This window comes from Nannobrachium achirus, assembly GCF_963921795.1.
Source record: "Nannobrachium achirus genome assembly, chromosome: 2".
Lineage (NCBI taxonomy): Eukaryota > Metazoa > Chordata > Actinopteri > Myctophiformes > Myctophidae > Nannobrachium > Nannobrachium achirus.
Genome location: NC_137811.1, coordinates 53409363 through 53423988, shown reverse-complemented (window position 1 = coordinate 53423988; position 14626 = coordinate 53409363). Strand labels below are relative to the sequence as shown.

The window sequence follows — 14626 nt, the reverse complement described above, 5'->3', positions numbered from 1 at the left end:
CTACTGCCATCAGAACATAACTACTGCCATCAGAACATCACTACTGCCATCAGAACATCACTACTGCCATCAGAACATCACTACTGCCATCACTATTGTCATCAGAACATCACTACTGCCATCAGAACATCACTACTGCCATCAGAAGATCACTACTGCCATCAGAACATCACTACTGCTATCAGAACATCACTACTGCCATCACTATTGCCATCAGAACATCACTACTGCCATCAGAAGATCACTACTGCCATCAGAAGATCACTACTGCCATCAGAACATCACTACTGCCATCAGAACATCACTACTGCCATCACTATTGCCATCAGAACATCACTACTGCCATCAGAACATCACTACTGCCATCACTATTGCTATCAGAACATCACTACTGCCATCACTATTGCCATCAGAACATCACTACTGCCATCAGAACATCACTACTGCCATCACTATTGCTACCAGAACATCACTACTGCCATCAGAACATCACTACTGCCATCACTATTGCCATCAGAACATCACTACTGCCATCAGAACATCACTATTGCCATCAGAACATCACTACTGCCATCAGAAGATCACTACTGCCATCAGAAGATCACTACTGCCATCAGAAGATCACTACTGCCATCAGAACATCACTACTGCCATCAGAACATCACTACTGCCATCAGAACATAACTACTGCCATCAGAACGTGGGTGGCGGCACAAGGTGTCTTAAAGTGCTTTTTTTCATCTACGCCTCTGAAAATGGCTTCTATGAACCTGAACCGGTCATCTGTACACGTAGACACACACACACACACACACACACACACACACACACACACACACACACACACACACACACACACACACACACACACACACACACACACACACACACACACACACACACACACACACACACACACACACACACACACACACACACACCTATAAAGACTAGTAACACGCCTCAGGGCGACATGCGACCTCGCCTTAAGGGGAGAGGTCGCGCCAGTTCTTGGCCATCTGGCCAGTGATATATCGGACCAGTTACCCATATACTGTATGGAGACCCCTGGTAACCATATATGGAGATCCATGTACTGTATATGTAGATATGCGGTGAGAGCCCAAACATGCTTACTCAGATATTCGTTACGTGAAAGTCCTATGATGTCTATGACATCTGATCTCATACCCTTTTATGCCCATACATGGAGATCCCTGTCTGTAGAACCAGCCACACAGATATGGGATGATGATATGGAACTCCATATATGTGCATAAAAGGGATTCTGTTAGGGTGACATCACAGTGAAGCCAGAGCGTTATTTCAGAGCGGCAAACCCATTCCGTTAGAGTGGTTCCCCTGACATCACAGTGACATCAGAGCATAATGTCCGAGCGACAAATCCATAGAACCACAGTGTCAGGCGTTATAGACAGAGATACATACATAAGGACAAGCTGTGACCGTTCACATACTAATCTACGACCCGCAACGTCATTCACATTTAACTAAAACCTACTTATAACACAACAAATCACTATGCGTTGTGAGCTAGTAGATGAACCATTTTTTATTAAATTCTGTATTTGATATTTCACTTTTTTTTTTAAATTCTTTGAAAAATAAAATAAATAATAACTAGCCCTTACCCGTTCAAAGATATGAGCTCCAAAATGATGTGCAGTGTGTGGGTTATGGGATGTGCACTGTGCATACAGTATATGAGGGATGGAAAGTAACTTTAACTGGTGCTTGCATGATAATATGTAGGAGCATCAATGTAAGAAATACCTGTTTCGTTTAATGGCTACCCCCCCCCCCCCAGCCCGCCCGCCCACCCGCCCACCCGCCTGCGCACACACTCGCCTGCCTGCACACACACACACACACACACACACACACACACACACACACACACACACACACACACACACACACACACACACACACACACACACACACACACACACACACACACACACACACACACACACACACACACACACACACACACACACAGAGAGAGCTGGTTAAACATGTTGCCTCATGCTAGATGCAGAATAGATGCGCCTCATGCTAGATGCAGAATAGATAGTAGATATACCATATCTATGCTAATATACAGCATACGATTTGTGAAAGTGACAAACGGCCTTCACAGTTATGTCAGGTGTGTTCATATGCTGATGGTGATGCGATTTCAGATCAATTGCTCCAGCCACCGAGGAGAAACGCTGTGACAGACAGACACTCACTCACTCACTCAGACATTCGCAACATTATAGTATAGATAATAATAATGTTAATCTATGATGATGACATGTCCAATGTACTGTAGGCTCGCCAGGTTACATTTTCAACCCTTCTCTAAAAATAGAGCCTGTACATCTGCCATTTTGGAAAGTGCTTAGGTGTATCTGTGTGTTTTGAAAGGTATTGCACAAGCTTAAACTACATTGGATCCATTTGGAACACAGGATCTTTCTTTTCTTTTCTTACATTTCTGAAAAGTAATAATTTGGGACATACAAGGTTTCCACCCGACGACGACGATATGTTTCTCCGTGTTACGTAGGATATTGGTTGTTGTTCCTCTCAACAATCCATTACTGCTCCTCTGTCCAGGCCTGTAGTCAAATGACTACAGGCCCATGTGACAGACAGGAGTGTCACTGTGCTGCCGTTGTTCCTACTGATTCACTCCAGATCCCAGTAGCTACGACACAAACTGTGGAACATCCTCAGACAGAAGCTCATCTGCAGTAATACGGAATGGGGCTGGAAAGGCTTGTAGGCTAATATTAACTCTCAAATACCTGGAACGCGCCCGAGTCGCGTTAGATTTGAACCACTTTAACCATTATTTTATGCTTTAACTATTGAAAAATAGCAGATATACAAGCTCACAGCGCGGCACCGAGTGCCGCGCTGCGAGCTTGTAGATCTGCTATTTTTGAAAAATCATGAAAATGAGTGCAAGTCTTTGAATATCTTTGACCCGATCTTTGACCCGACTTCTAAATCCTTCCTCTAAATCAGCTGTTCTCAAACGTTTTCATGTCAAGGACCCCCAAAATTACATTTATTCGGCCGCAGACCCCCATGTCAAAATATGTTGTTCGAGGGACCCCCAGAAGCAGAGATTTGAGTTACAAAAGTCTGCTTTGAAAAATATATATTGAAACATTTGCTCACATTTTCACAACTTTTCAAAAATAGCAGATCTACAAGCTCGCAGCGCGGCACTCGGTGCCGCGCTGTGAGCTTGTATATCTGCTATTTTTCACTGGTTAAAGCATTCAATAATTTTAGGCCTAAATGGGTTAACAGCCTTCCACACAAGGCTGCTATTCACAATGACCTGTCAAAATGCTGAGTTTACCATACAGCATGCATCAGGAGATACTGTACTGTTTGCGATGTCACGTCAATTGGCTTGCAACGGGCTCGATTTTCATTTATTCAAAATGACATCTGGCGCCATATAAAACGGCAAATTCACATTTTCTGATGAAATGGGGGGGAAATGGTTCTACCAACAACATCATGCACTCAAATCTCTCCACAAGGAGGAGATTATTCTTCCACTAGCACCACCCTGTGGCTGTGGCCTAAATGCACAGAGGACGATAATAGGAATGTATTGTCCTGCACTCTCCCTCTGAACTGTGAAGTCCTATTGTTACTGTGTACTGAGAGAGACATTGTATTTTGTACTCTAGACTACATGTGATTTTTTTTTACAAATAAAACTTTCATTCACAACATGTTTTTTTTTTAAATTATTATCAAGGTCAAAGAAAACTACAGTAACTAGAAATGAAGCACACTCACTCACACACACTCAACAAAGTAAGACAATATAAAAACAGCCAAGGACTCTAAGACTTTGCGGTTTGCTATTAATAGCCCTCTTCAGTACTGTTGCATTGTTGTACAACTAAACCTTGAAACATCTTTAAAACACCCCTGAGCGCCTCGGTGACTTTCACACTGTCCAAAAAGGAAATTATTAGACACATTCTTTTTTGACAATGAATCTAGCCTGAGGTTGTGTGTGTGTGTGTGTGTGTGTGTGTGTGTGTGTGTGTGTGTGTGTGTGTGTGTGTGTGTGTGTGTGTGTGTGTGTGTGTGCGTGCATACGTGCGTGTGCAGGTGTACTTGTGTGCGTGTGCGTGTGCGTGTTTGTGTGTGTGTGTGTGTGCGTGCGTGCGTGCGTGCGTTGGCCTGACCTGCCGCTGTATGACGTCCTCTGAGATGTCGTCTCCTTTGATGATTGGCTCAATCACACCCAGGATGATCAGCATGCGACTCAGCCCTGTAGCAGCTGAGAACTGCTTGACCTGGAGCGAAGGCAGCAGCTTGCCGTACCTGAAGACAAACACACTGCTATCAGCTGCGTCAGTGGTCAAGGACCCCCTGATCTAATTGATACTGTATGTATTTGGCCACGGACCATCACCTGAAAAGATTGTTGTGCCAGGGACCCCCCAGAAGAGAACATTTGTGTTCAACCAACTCAAAAGTATTCCGCATTTGTTCAAGAGTTTTTCAAAATGTTTTCAAAAATAGGAGATCTTTTTGCGATCTGAGACCCACTGAGCTACATGACTTTTTACAACTTCATAACATTTTAGTGCCTCGACTCTAGATCTGTTACTGACTGTCTGATATGCAGTGACGTGCAGAGAATGTTAGAGAGGCAGGAGCTGAAATTTCGAAAAGGGCCTTTTGGTGATAACATTGAAAATAGCAGACCTCCAAGCTCACACCGCGTCGCAGCTTGGAGGTCGGTTATTTTCGATGCTTGATTTCTACACATTTCTTGATTTCAACATAAGATGCTGCATTCAAGTTCAGGATGCTGCCTTCAGGTATGGCATGGAACGAGGGCATATGCATTTCTTTCACTGTAGCACAAACTGCATGCATGGTCAGGAGAGGGCACTTTTTACAGATGGATAAAAGGGCAGGGGCTCGAGCTGATACTGTATGTTGCTGTGGGGCAGAAACCTTGAATCTCCAGATTTCAACGTTTTGCTTTTTTCGTTGCCAATTTCATCCAATCAGGGACGAGTATCAGCTTCATCGTTACAGTGTTCCAGTTTCAATTGTGTCTGCTCATTTCTTTGTGTCATCACTTCCAACTGTTCTCTCTCCTGATAGTAAAGAAATTGGTATCCCAACCTGAAAATGCATTCTCTGTTTACTATTAGGCCTACCTGTTACATATCCACTTCGTGCCTTGTGGCACATAAGGCCTTGTTTACTATTATAGAGCTGGAAAGACAGGGAGACCACTATAACTGAATGAGCACTCTATGTCAATGATTCCTATCAGACTATAGAGCTATTTAACACTTATTTTAACAAAAGAAAATCACTTTACTGCACCTTTAAGAGCTGTGAATGGTGACTGAATGGTAGTTTCTACAGTCAGAGGTATTGGAAGACAATTTGATGGTGACCAAACTATGAATATTCCTGTTCCTAAAAGTAATTTTCCATTAAAAAAAAATATGCAACTTCTTCCTGGACACATTTGAGTGGAGAATGAGAAATAGGTTTTTTCTTTTTTCTTTGGCAGATGAGAAGAAGAGCCCTGGGATTTTGTAACTCAGGAGGCCCAATCGGTCTCGGCTCACTGGTGCTCTGAATTGGCTGGTCTCAGCCTGTGGAGCCCAATCAATAGCGCCGCCCGCCTGCCGCCGTTTGTGGCAGCGCATGGCACAGCCTGCCCCCCGACATGACGCCCGCAGCGCATTGCACACCAGCCCCGAGACACCCAGTATCTACCAGCGGTTCTCAAACATTTTCATGTCCGTTTGATTGATTGATTGATTGAATACTTTATTAGACAGAAATGTAAACCGCACAGTGGTACAGGAAGACATTATGCTTAACATTTACGCATCTGAAAATATTCAGAAGCGGGTATTTGTTTTGAAGATTTATGCAAAAGAATTACAATAGGGTTAACGTGGTTAAACTGATTGTATTGCTATCTTTAACTCATTTCGCTAGGGACCCACAGGAATCCACTCAAGGACCTCTGGTGGTCCCCAGACCCTACTCTGAGAACCACTGATCTAGCCTTAGCTTTAAGCATGACCAGCAATTAATGTCATCATGGAACTGTGTCACTCACCCCAAGAAGAACAGATCTTCGATGGGAAACATGGTATAATTTATATATACGGTACATCTAAATGAGCCATAATACCTTTTCTTTGGCCAATAGGACCCCTAGTCTTAGACAATTGGATCCAGTCTCTGAATAAAATAAGTCTTCCAGTAATTTCCTGACGTGCCACAGATTTAATCTCCACGCAACCCAATAACCATTGAACATTAACACCATCCACATGTCTAACAAGCCAAGCAACGGGCATTTTTCTGGTTACTGTATTTCAGTTGTATCCGCAACTTTGACAAAGCAAACACATTGTGCAGCATCTCCAGTCATAGCCTCCATTGCACATGTCAATATTGCACGCTGCTGTAAATTGCAGTGCTCTGCTGCCATTATGCCCTCTTTATCACGCCCCAAAATCATAAATACACACTTTTCATGTGTAAAAGACCCCCCCTGTATCATGCGTTGTTGATACGGTACACTGCTGCCCACAGAGCTGTGTTGAAATATCAAGCTGTGCTCTAGCGCGGCATGTCAATACTGATTGGTCAGATAAGACCGACAGAAACACCAATGAATGGCTGTTCAACCGCTCTAAATGGATGTTGAGAGATAAACGCTTCCGCCGTATTCAGAGCAAAGAAGTCCTTATGGGTCAATACTGGATGCAGGCCGAGAAAGAAAGAAAGAAAGAAAGAAAGAAAGAAAGAAAGACAGAAAGAAAGAAAGACTACACTTCTCATTTTCAGCTTTCGTCCGACTCAGAAAACTTTTTCAAATCAGACCTCTGAAGAGTGACATTTTGACATTCTCATCTTCCATGCTACAGTCCTCCCCCTGAAGTCATGCTGCCACCACAATTTAAAGAAGCGACTCTTCGACCAGGCTCTTTGGGGACTTTCAGTCTCCACACACTTTCTAGCTGTCACATACCACCAATCTCTCTCTCGATTCCAAAATATGAAAAATGCAGACTCCCTATCAGGCCCCCAGTTTGAATCTGGTCAAATCGTTCCTGGACCTGGCATTGAACATTATTTCAAGGATTCTCCAGCCACCTGTCCTATTCCCTCCTCTTTTTTCCATTTTTAATTCTGCCCCGGAGTGGGGATTATGCGAAGCAAGGCATGCGTGTCAAAGGGAAATTTAGTGGGTAAAGACAGCCAAGATTGGCGGGATGAATTAAACAGATAACGGGAGGAGACGTAGAGGGGGAACCATGTAGAGCAAAACGCCTCACCGATGTTGGTCATTTCAGAGGTCCCCCCCACACCCACCCCATCCTCCCCCTCTCTCTCTCTCCCCGCAGGAGCGAGGAGGCAATATCTAAATTAATAAAGTGATGAAATGAGTTTGTGCCATGGACTTTCTGCTGTTTGACTTTCCCATCTGGATTAGTGCAGGCTGAATGGACGCTCTGTTACTTTTGTTACAACTGCGCAATTCACTGTCGGAATTTGGCCCCGCAGTGATAAGGCTCCCCCTTCCTTCCCCTCCCCCTCATTACCATCTCATTCAATATGCAGGGACTCTGTTACCTGAGAGCCCGCTCACAGACAAAACACCAACTATTACATGAGCTTCTGCCAACTATTACTACGTGCAGAGAACATTTAAACATGGACCCTTAACGCCAGGCTCTACTGTACCATTACTCGCACAGAGCACTTAGAAAATGACTATTACGTTGGCTTCCATCGACTATTACAAGAGAAAGGGTATATTTACGTTCTCTGTCGCATGATTAGGTTGTTTCAACTGTTGTGCCCACACAGAGAAAGTGACAATTTGAGCCTCTGTTGGAAGAGAATAATCCCCAGCGAGTCAAATCACTACAGCGTAATATTAACCGAAGAGAAGAGCTTCTACCAGCTACAAGAATGAAGCATTGAGCAGGGAGCTACATGTTACATGGACTATCATACAAGCCTTCTTCGCTGTTTACAACGGTGGTTCTCAAACGTTTTCATATCAGGGACCCCCCACAACCCACATTGATATGCATTTGGCCCACGGATTCACATCTGAAAGGATTTTGTGCCAGGGACCCCCATAACTTTTACTTATAACACTAACTTGTACTTTTAAAATCTGAGTGCTTCTTCGTCTTCCACCACTGACTATTTATGATGATGAAAGAGAACAAAGAAACAGTCCTTCACAAGCTTCAAGAAATATACAGTGATTTTATGAACCACATGGACCTTAGCATCCTTAGGCCTAATCTACACCAATAAGAATTCCACTTCCCCGGGTTGGCCCTCTATGCCTCCACACGGCCCTGTGTAGAAAAACATTTCTGCCCACATGAAAACGCTATAAATCCCTGTCTGCGCGTCACCGAAGCGGGTGGCCGCGTCCCCCTGCTCTCATGCGCTGCAATGATTGCAGCGCAGCTACTGTATCTATAGGCTATGCATCGTCAAGTTTCACAATCTTCACACTTTAACATGCACAATTGCTATTTAAACATTCATTTAATATAAATTTGCGAACTATTTCTAGAGCAGGAGAGGGGAGAGGAATCGAAGCAGTAAACAAGTACTGTTAGGTCATGCTTCCATTGTGCGCTATTCCTCCATTCCATACAACTCATTCCATTGCAATCATCGATTGCAATAATATAGCCTATTATTCCAAATCATCAGTAAGCTAGTCATGTCTGTCAAATATTGTTTTAGTTCAAGCCAAGGCAATTAAAAAGCTATAATAAGCAACATCGGTATGGTTCATTTTGGTCCCCTCCTCCTATAGCTGCCCACACAATAAAAATCACACCCGTGTGAACTGAGCGGTGGTTCCCCCCCCCCCCCCCCCCCTTCCCCCCTGTGTGTGTGTGTGTGTGTGTGTGTGTGTGTGTGTGTGTGTGTGTGTGTGTGTGTGTGTGTGTGTGTGTGTGTGTGCGCGCGTGCGTGTGTGTGTGTGTGTGCCTGGTCTGGCCTGGCCTGAACAACAGCGCCCCTCCCTTAACATGTGTGGTCAGAAAAGGTTACTGCAGGCTACAGACAGACAGACAGACAGACACGCAGACAGACAGACAGACAGACAGACCCACACACACGGCCACGTATAGGAGCGTTGTGACCACCGCTCAAAAAGTCATAGGCTACAGTAGGCTATACCAACATCAGGTCCTGTGTATCTCCTCCATGCGTTAGTATAGACTCAATAAATAAAATGACATTTGCAAGCGAAAATCACACAAGGCGCACTGGCGCGCCATCAAGAAAAGTTGATTCGATGCTTGTGAGCTTGTATGCTTGCAGATCGGCTATTTTCAAACAGCCTAATAAGTATAAAATAGGGCTTAAAGAGGTGATTAATGTATGTTTTATAATATTATAATTATGACAACTGCTTGTGCTGATCGTGGAAATAATTTAAAAGGCAGCACATGCCGTGAATAATGCCTGCATGCGTGTGTATGTCTCCATTATGCTTGAAATCATTTGATATATCCTTATTTATAATATACCTTTGAATTATAACAATTGCTGGCTTATAATTCATGGCTGCTTATTAATATCCAAAATTTGACCAAGAGAAGAGGCAGGCGCGTCGCATCGGATATGCTCCGTTACTTAACAAGACTAGGGCTGTACCTCGTTATTGATAATGAGCACCTTATCGATCCTGCTTATTGAGCCGGTGGAAAGATATGTGAGAAAACAAATTTAGAACATTGTGGCTGACCACCATCTATGAAGATGACAATTGACAAGAGTAAAACATATCATTAAAACAATCATTCATCATTAAGGCTCCATCCCTAAACAGGACAGCTCTCTAATGTTAACATGTCGTGAATGCGCTCATAAAATGGATATTCTACAGAGACCACTACGGGATTCTCTCATTGCAAGGAGGAGGGAGCGAGGAGCACAAGGTGACGTAAGCATGCAAGCAAAGAACTTATCCATTTATGCTGTCCACAGGGCAAAAGAAATACGCCCGGGTAACAAAAATGCACTGCAGCCGGAGTTTTGGAAACTATTTGTCTAGTCCTCCGTTTTCATGCGTTTGCATGTGGACACCCATGGTTAATCGTGGCTCTACCTCCCCGGTCAAATGAAATCCGGCGTCGTGTGGACGGCCCCTTAATCTGTGCATGTCATAGGAGGTGAACATTCACTGAAAATGGGTGATAATGTAGCGCATTATAGCAGATCTACAAGATCATTACGTGGCGCAATGCAGCGCGTTGTGAGCTTGTACCGCAGGTCGGCTAATTCCGCAAAGATAATTGGTGTAGAGGGGGAAAAGGATCCATGGGAAAATCTTCAGATCCCCGTCAATGAGGGTTGAACAATGGTTTGAGTGGTTTAATTACCAATGACCATTAGGTAAAGGTAACATAACTAAGATAAAAATACGGTTCTAAGACAGTCAAATGTATAGTAAGACATGTATCTAACATGATTCAACTGGTGCAAGTCTCATATTAAAGTAGCCTATATTTATATTTGCTTACCGGTGTATTCTCACCCATTTTGGATCCTTAGCAATTACAGAAACACTGTTCCAACAGGAAATAATAGCCAATCATGAGTCATCCTATAGAAAAAACAATATGTCCTTTACCAGTGGTGTAAAGTAACTAAGTATATTTAAGTACTGTACTTGAACAATTTTGAGGTATTTGTACTTTACTTGAGTATTTGCAATTTCCAATACTTTTACTTCTACTCCACTACATCTTGGATCTAAATATTGTACTTTTACTCCACTATTTGACAACTTTAGTTACAAGTTACTTAACCTCACTAGACTTTCCTAGTCTGGCATTAAAGCCAGACTGATAACGTGGATTCACTCACACGTTCCTCCACGGTATCAGTCTGGACTCTGTATGAGAAATCAGAAAATTATCAGGCCAGTCAGTGACTGCCCTTCACTGTTCAGTTGAAACGCAGTAAAACATGTTCTTTCCCCACCACGGTCCTTTACCTGTAATAGCAGGATTGTTCTGGTTTTCAGGTTTTCACCACAATCTATACTATAATTTTGCGAATGTCGTGAGTGAGTGTCTGTCTGTCTGTCTGTCTCAGCGTTTCTCCTCGGTGGCTGGAGCAATTGATCTGAAATCGCATCACCATCAGCATATGAACACACCTGACATAACTGTGAAGCCCGTTTGTCACTTTCACAAATCGTATGCTGTAAAATAGCATTTTTATGGTGTATCTATATCTATTTAGCCTACAGTACCTTTTGTGACCACACATGTTAAGGGAGGGGCGCTGTTGTTCAGGCCATGCACAATCACACACAAACCCACACACACACACACACACACACACACACGGGGGGTGGGGTGGGGGGGGGAGTGTCCGTGGCCCAGGTGCTAGACAAGCAGAATCATCAAGAAGGACATAATAGTCTGCACACTGGTTACGCTCCATATGTTTATTGCTAGTCAACGTTTCGATCTTATTAGATCTTCATCAAGCTAAACCACATAAGTTATTTTGTTGTGGGCTTGAATCCACCATGGTACATCCGTCTTTATCGAGCGTCCATGCAAAATCAATTGGCCCATGTTCGGGGAAGGAAAGCCGGGTGGGGAGGGTGATATTAGTCATTGCATGTATTCCTACGGGCTGGGGTGGCACCTGTCAGCAGGGAGTGTTGGGCGGGAGGAGCAGGATGAAGGCTACGTCCTCCCGGTGGGGGCTCCTCACTGGCAGGTGAGTCAGTAGGATGCAACAGTAGTGACAACAGAAAAGTGTTTTGGGAGGAATTAATTGGAATAACGACTAAATCTGTGATAAAAAGGGGGTAAAAAAAATTGATTCTTCTACACTACTCTAGACATCTCCTTATCCTGTCAGGCCTTGTAGGATAATCTTCAGCCAGACAACAACACACCATTCACCCAAACCCCCATTATCTGACTTGACTTTGACTGAAGATTTACTGCATTACCTGGGCTTGAGGATTGGGTAGTGAAGTGTTAAAGACCACCTGGATGCTTTATTGAAAGAGAAGAGGTTGGATTGTGTCGAATGGATTGAACTGTGAAGGTGTGCACTGTGTACTCAGTCATCAGGTGTTGTGATCAGTGCAACTTTCCTCCATTTTACACCCATCTCCTGAGTGCAGTAACTAGTCCAGTGTTAGCCATATTCACTTACAGTACACTCAGCAGGCATAAGCTACATTTATAATTTTCTATTCTAGTCACGAGGTGTCCCCCATCCCGATGAAAACACCAGGAGGTGGTCCCGGTTTAGATTTTTGAAAATAATTACGGTCATACCAGGTCTGTCCGACTCTGACAGTCAAGCTAAAACGGTCTCCTGAGGAAACTCCAAATAGAATTAAGCAGAACTGCTTAAAAACTAGACTTGACGCAACGTAGGACTTCCGACGTAAAAAAGGCCGTAAAAAGACTTATTTGGGATGTTCCTTTTAGGCAGGGTGTTTAACTGTACTTATACTGAACTACATTCTTTTAATGTATTGACTATACTTATGTTCTCCACTTTTGTCTAATAAAATACTCAATCAATCAATCAACTAAAGATTGAAGATCACTCCATCATCCTTAATTAACCTGACATCAGTAAATCATCATGCATCTAGCCCCAGTACAGCTCCATGTCTGGGTGTATAAGCTCTTACTGCTTGTGGACTATTTAGATTGACTAGATCAGAGATTCCAAAATCACAAACTTTTCCACACAGAGGAACACCTATGAAACCTGTGAAATGTCATACATGAATAAAAGATAAGTTATACAATCCCAATACAACACCATGCAACGCATTGTTAACTTGTAGCTAATTTAGCTATTTTTGGAAGAAAATAAATTAAAGCTTTTGACAATAATGATATGCCCAAAATAGCAATGCCAGGTTGAAAGTGGTTAAACAGGCACAACAATCATATTTATTTTCTTCTCCTTTTCAATTGGCCCTTGTTAGCGGCCCCACTGTGGCCTAGATGCTGCTGTAGGTACTTTGCTTACTTGTTATTCCCAGTCAGTTTGTGGCATGTCCTTGTTCTCCTGCCACTTCCAATCCCTTGACCCACTGCCCTGTTGTTGTCTGACAAATGATGCAAGTAACTACTCCGACCTTGCAACTCCTAGGTCGCTCTGGGTGGGGGCGCATGCTCAATGCCTACATCAGCAGTTCACAACCTTTTCTGGATCAGGCCCTAATTGAAAATCTGTTTGCGGACCACCCATCTGACCACCTGCACACGGCATGCAGGTGGGCTGTGTGCAACATTTTCAGAGCATGTTTATTTCAATGATCAATCAATTGTTCATTGGAAATAACATAGTATCAATTCACTGATATCACTATAAATGTAATGTAATGATTTTTTTACATTAATTAATTTTATATATTAAATTATTTGGCGGCCCAATTGCAGTATCCTCATGGCCCACAGGTTCAGAAACCGCTGGCCTCAATTGCAATTGCAAGATAACACAAAAGAGTCCACTCTTTAAAACCTTAGTTAATCTGATACTCAGTTTGGCCACATGGTGGCATTGTTGCTCCAGTCAGCACAGACCAATAGTCAGGTTGAATCCTGCATCCCCTCAGCCTTCCAGATCTTCAATTTCATCAATACTATAGATTACCATGGGGTAAACACACAGGGGCCGAGGCAGCCCTGCTTCATTAGCAGAGCGCAACAGCAATAGTTACGCTTACAGTGGTGCTAATTACAATTAATTGGCATTCGTGACTCCGCCGGGGAATCTGTGGAGCTTTCCAGCTGAGTCAGGGGAGGACAGAGGCTGATGGAGGAAGTGGAAGAAGTGGAGACACAGGAGCCATTAAGGAGCCACAGTCTTATCATCAACAGCACATCACTTTGGAGTGGATTGTGGTGGAGTGGAGTAGTCCTACTCTAAATATACACAGAAAACGTAAAAAAAAAAAAAAAGTTAAACAACAGCCCAAAGGACTACAGCAGTAGCCTAGTTCCAGACCCTGAATCGCTAGCCACACCCCTTGAAACGAAATGTCAATTCAGGTTGAGTGTCAGGCTACTACAACAGCCAAAGTTAGGTACATTTAGGTACTACCAATAATTTTGCGCTGGATACTAAGGGCGAGAAGCGACCTCGCCCTAAAGGACGGAAGGACAGAATTCGCACAGGACGGAATTAATTTGCAAGTGTTATTCGAGTTGCGGTTGGTTGTTTAAGTTGACTGACGTCTGACATAATAGATATTTTATGTTATAGACCACATGAGACTCACACAAATGATGTCCATGTAAGGGCATTCCAAGCTATGAGCATAATATTGATGATATCAGAGATCTCCATATAGGGCATACAAGGGACGTCTGGGTTTGATGAGGCCAGTGATCTTCATATATGGAGTTCCAGCTGATGATAGTCAGCTCCATATATGGAGAGAGAGACACATAGTTGGGTGGTGAAAGTCGTTTGGTTCCAAATGTGGCACCCCACAGACAAACAAACGTGGTTCTCACGCCCCAGTGTGGCGAGCATGCAC

General features: G+C 43.4%; 1 protein-coding gene across 1 annotated transcript in view; it reads right to left on the bottom strand.

Annotated features, from left to right (window-relative positions):
* The window catches only part of LOC308306089 (uncharacterized protein), a 35024-nt gene that overhangs the window by 4143 nt on the left and 16255 nt on the right, over positions 1 to 14626 (bottom strand). Inside the window, exon 8 of the mRNA XM_080750989.1 lies at positions 4236 to 4374. Within this exon, the coding sequence (XP_080607115.1) occupies positions 4236 to 4374 (139 nt within the window). The remainder of the gene's footprint in view (positions 1 to 4235; positions 4375 to 14626) is intronic.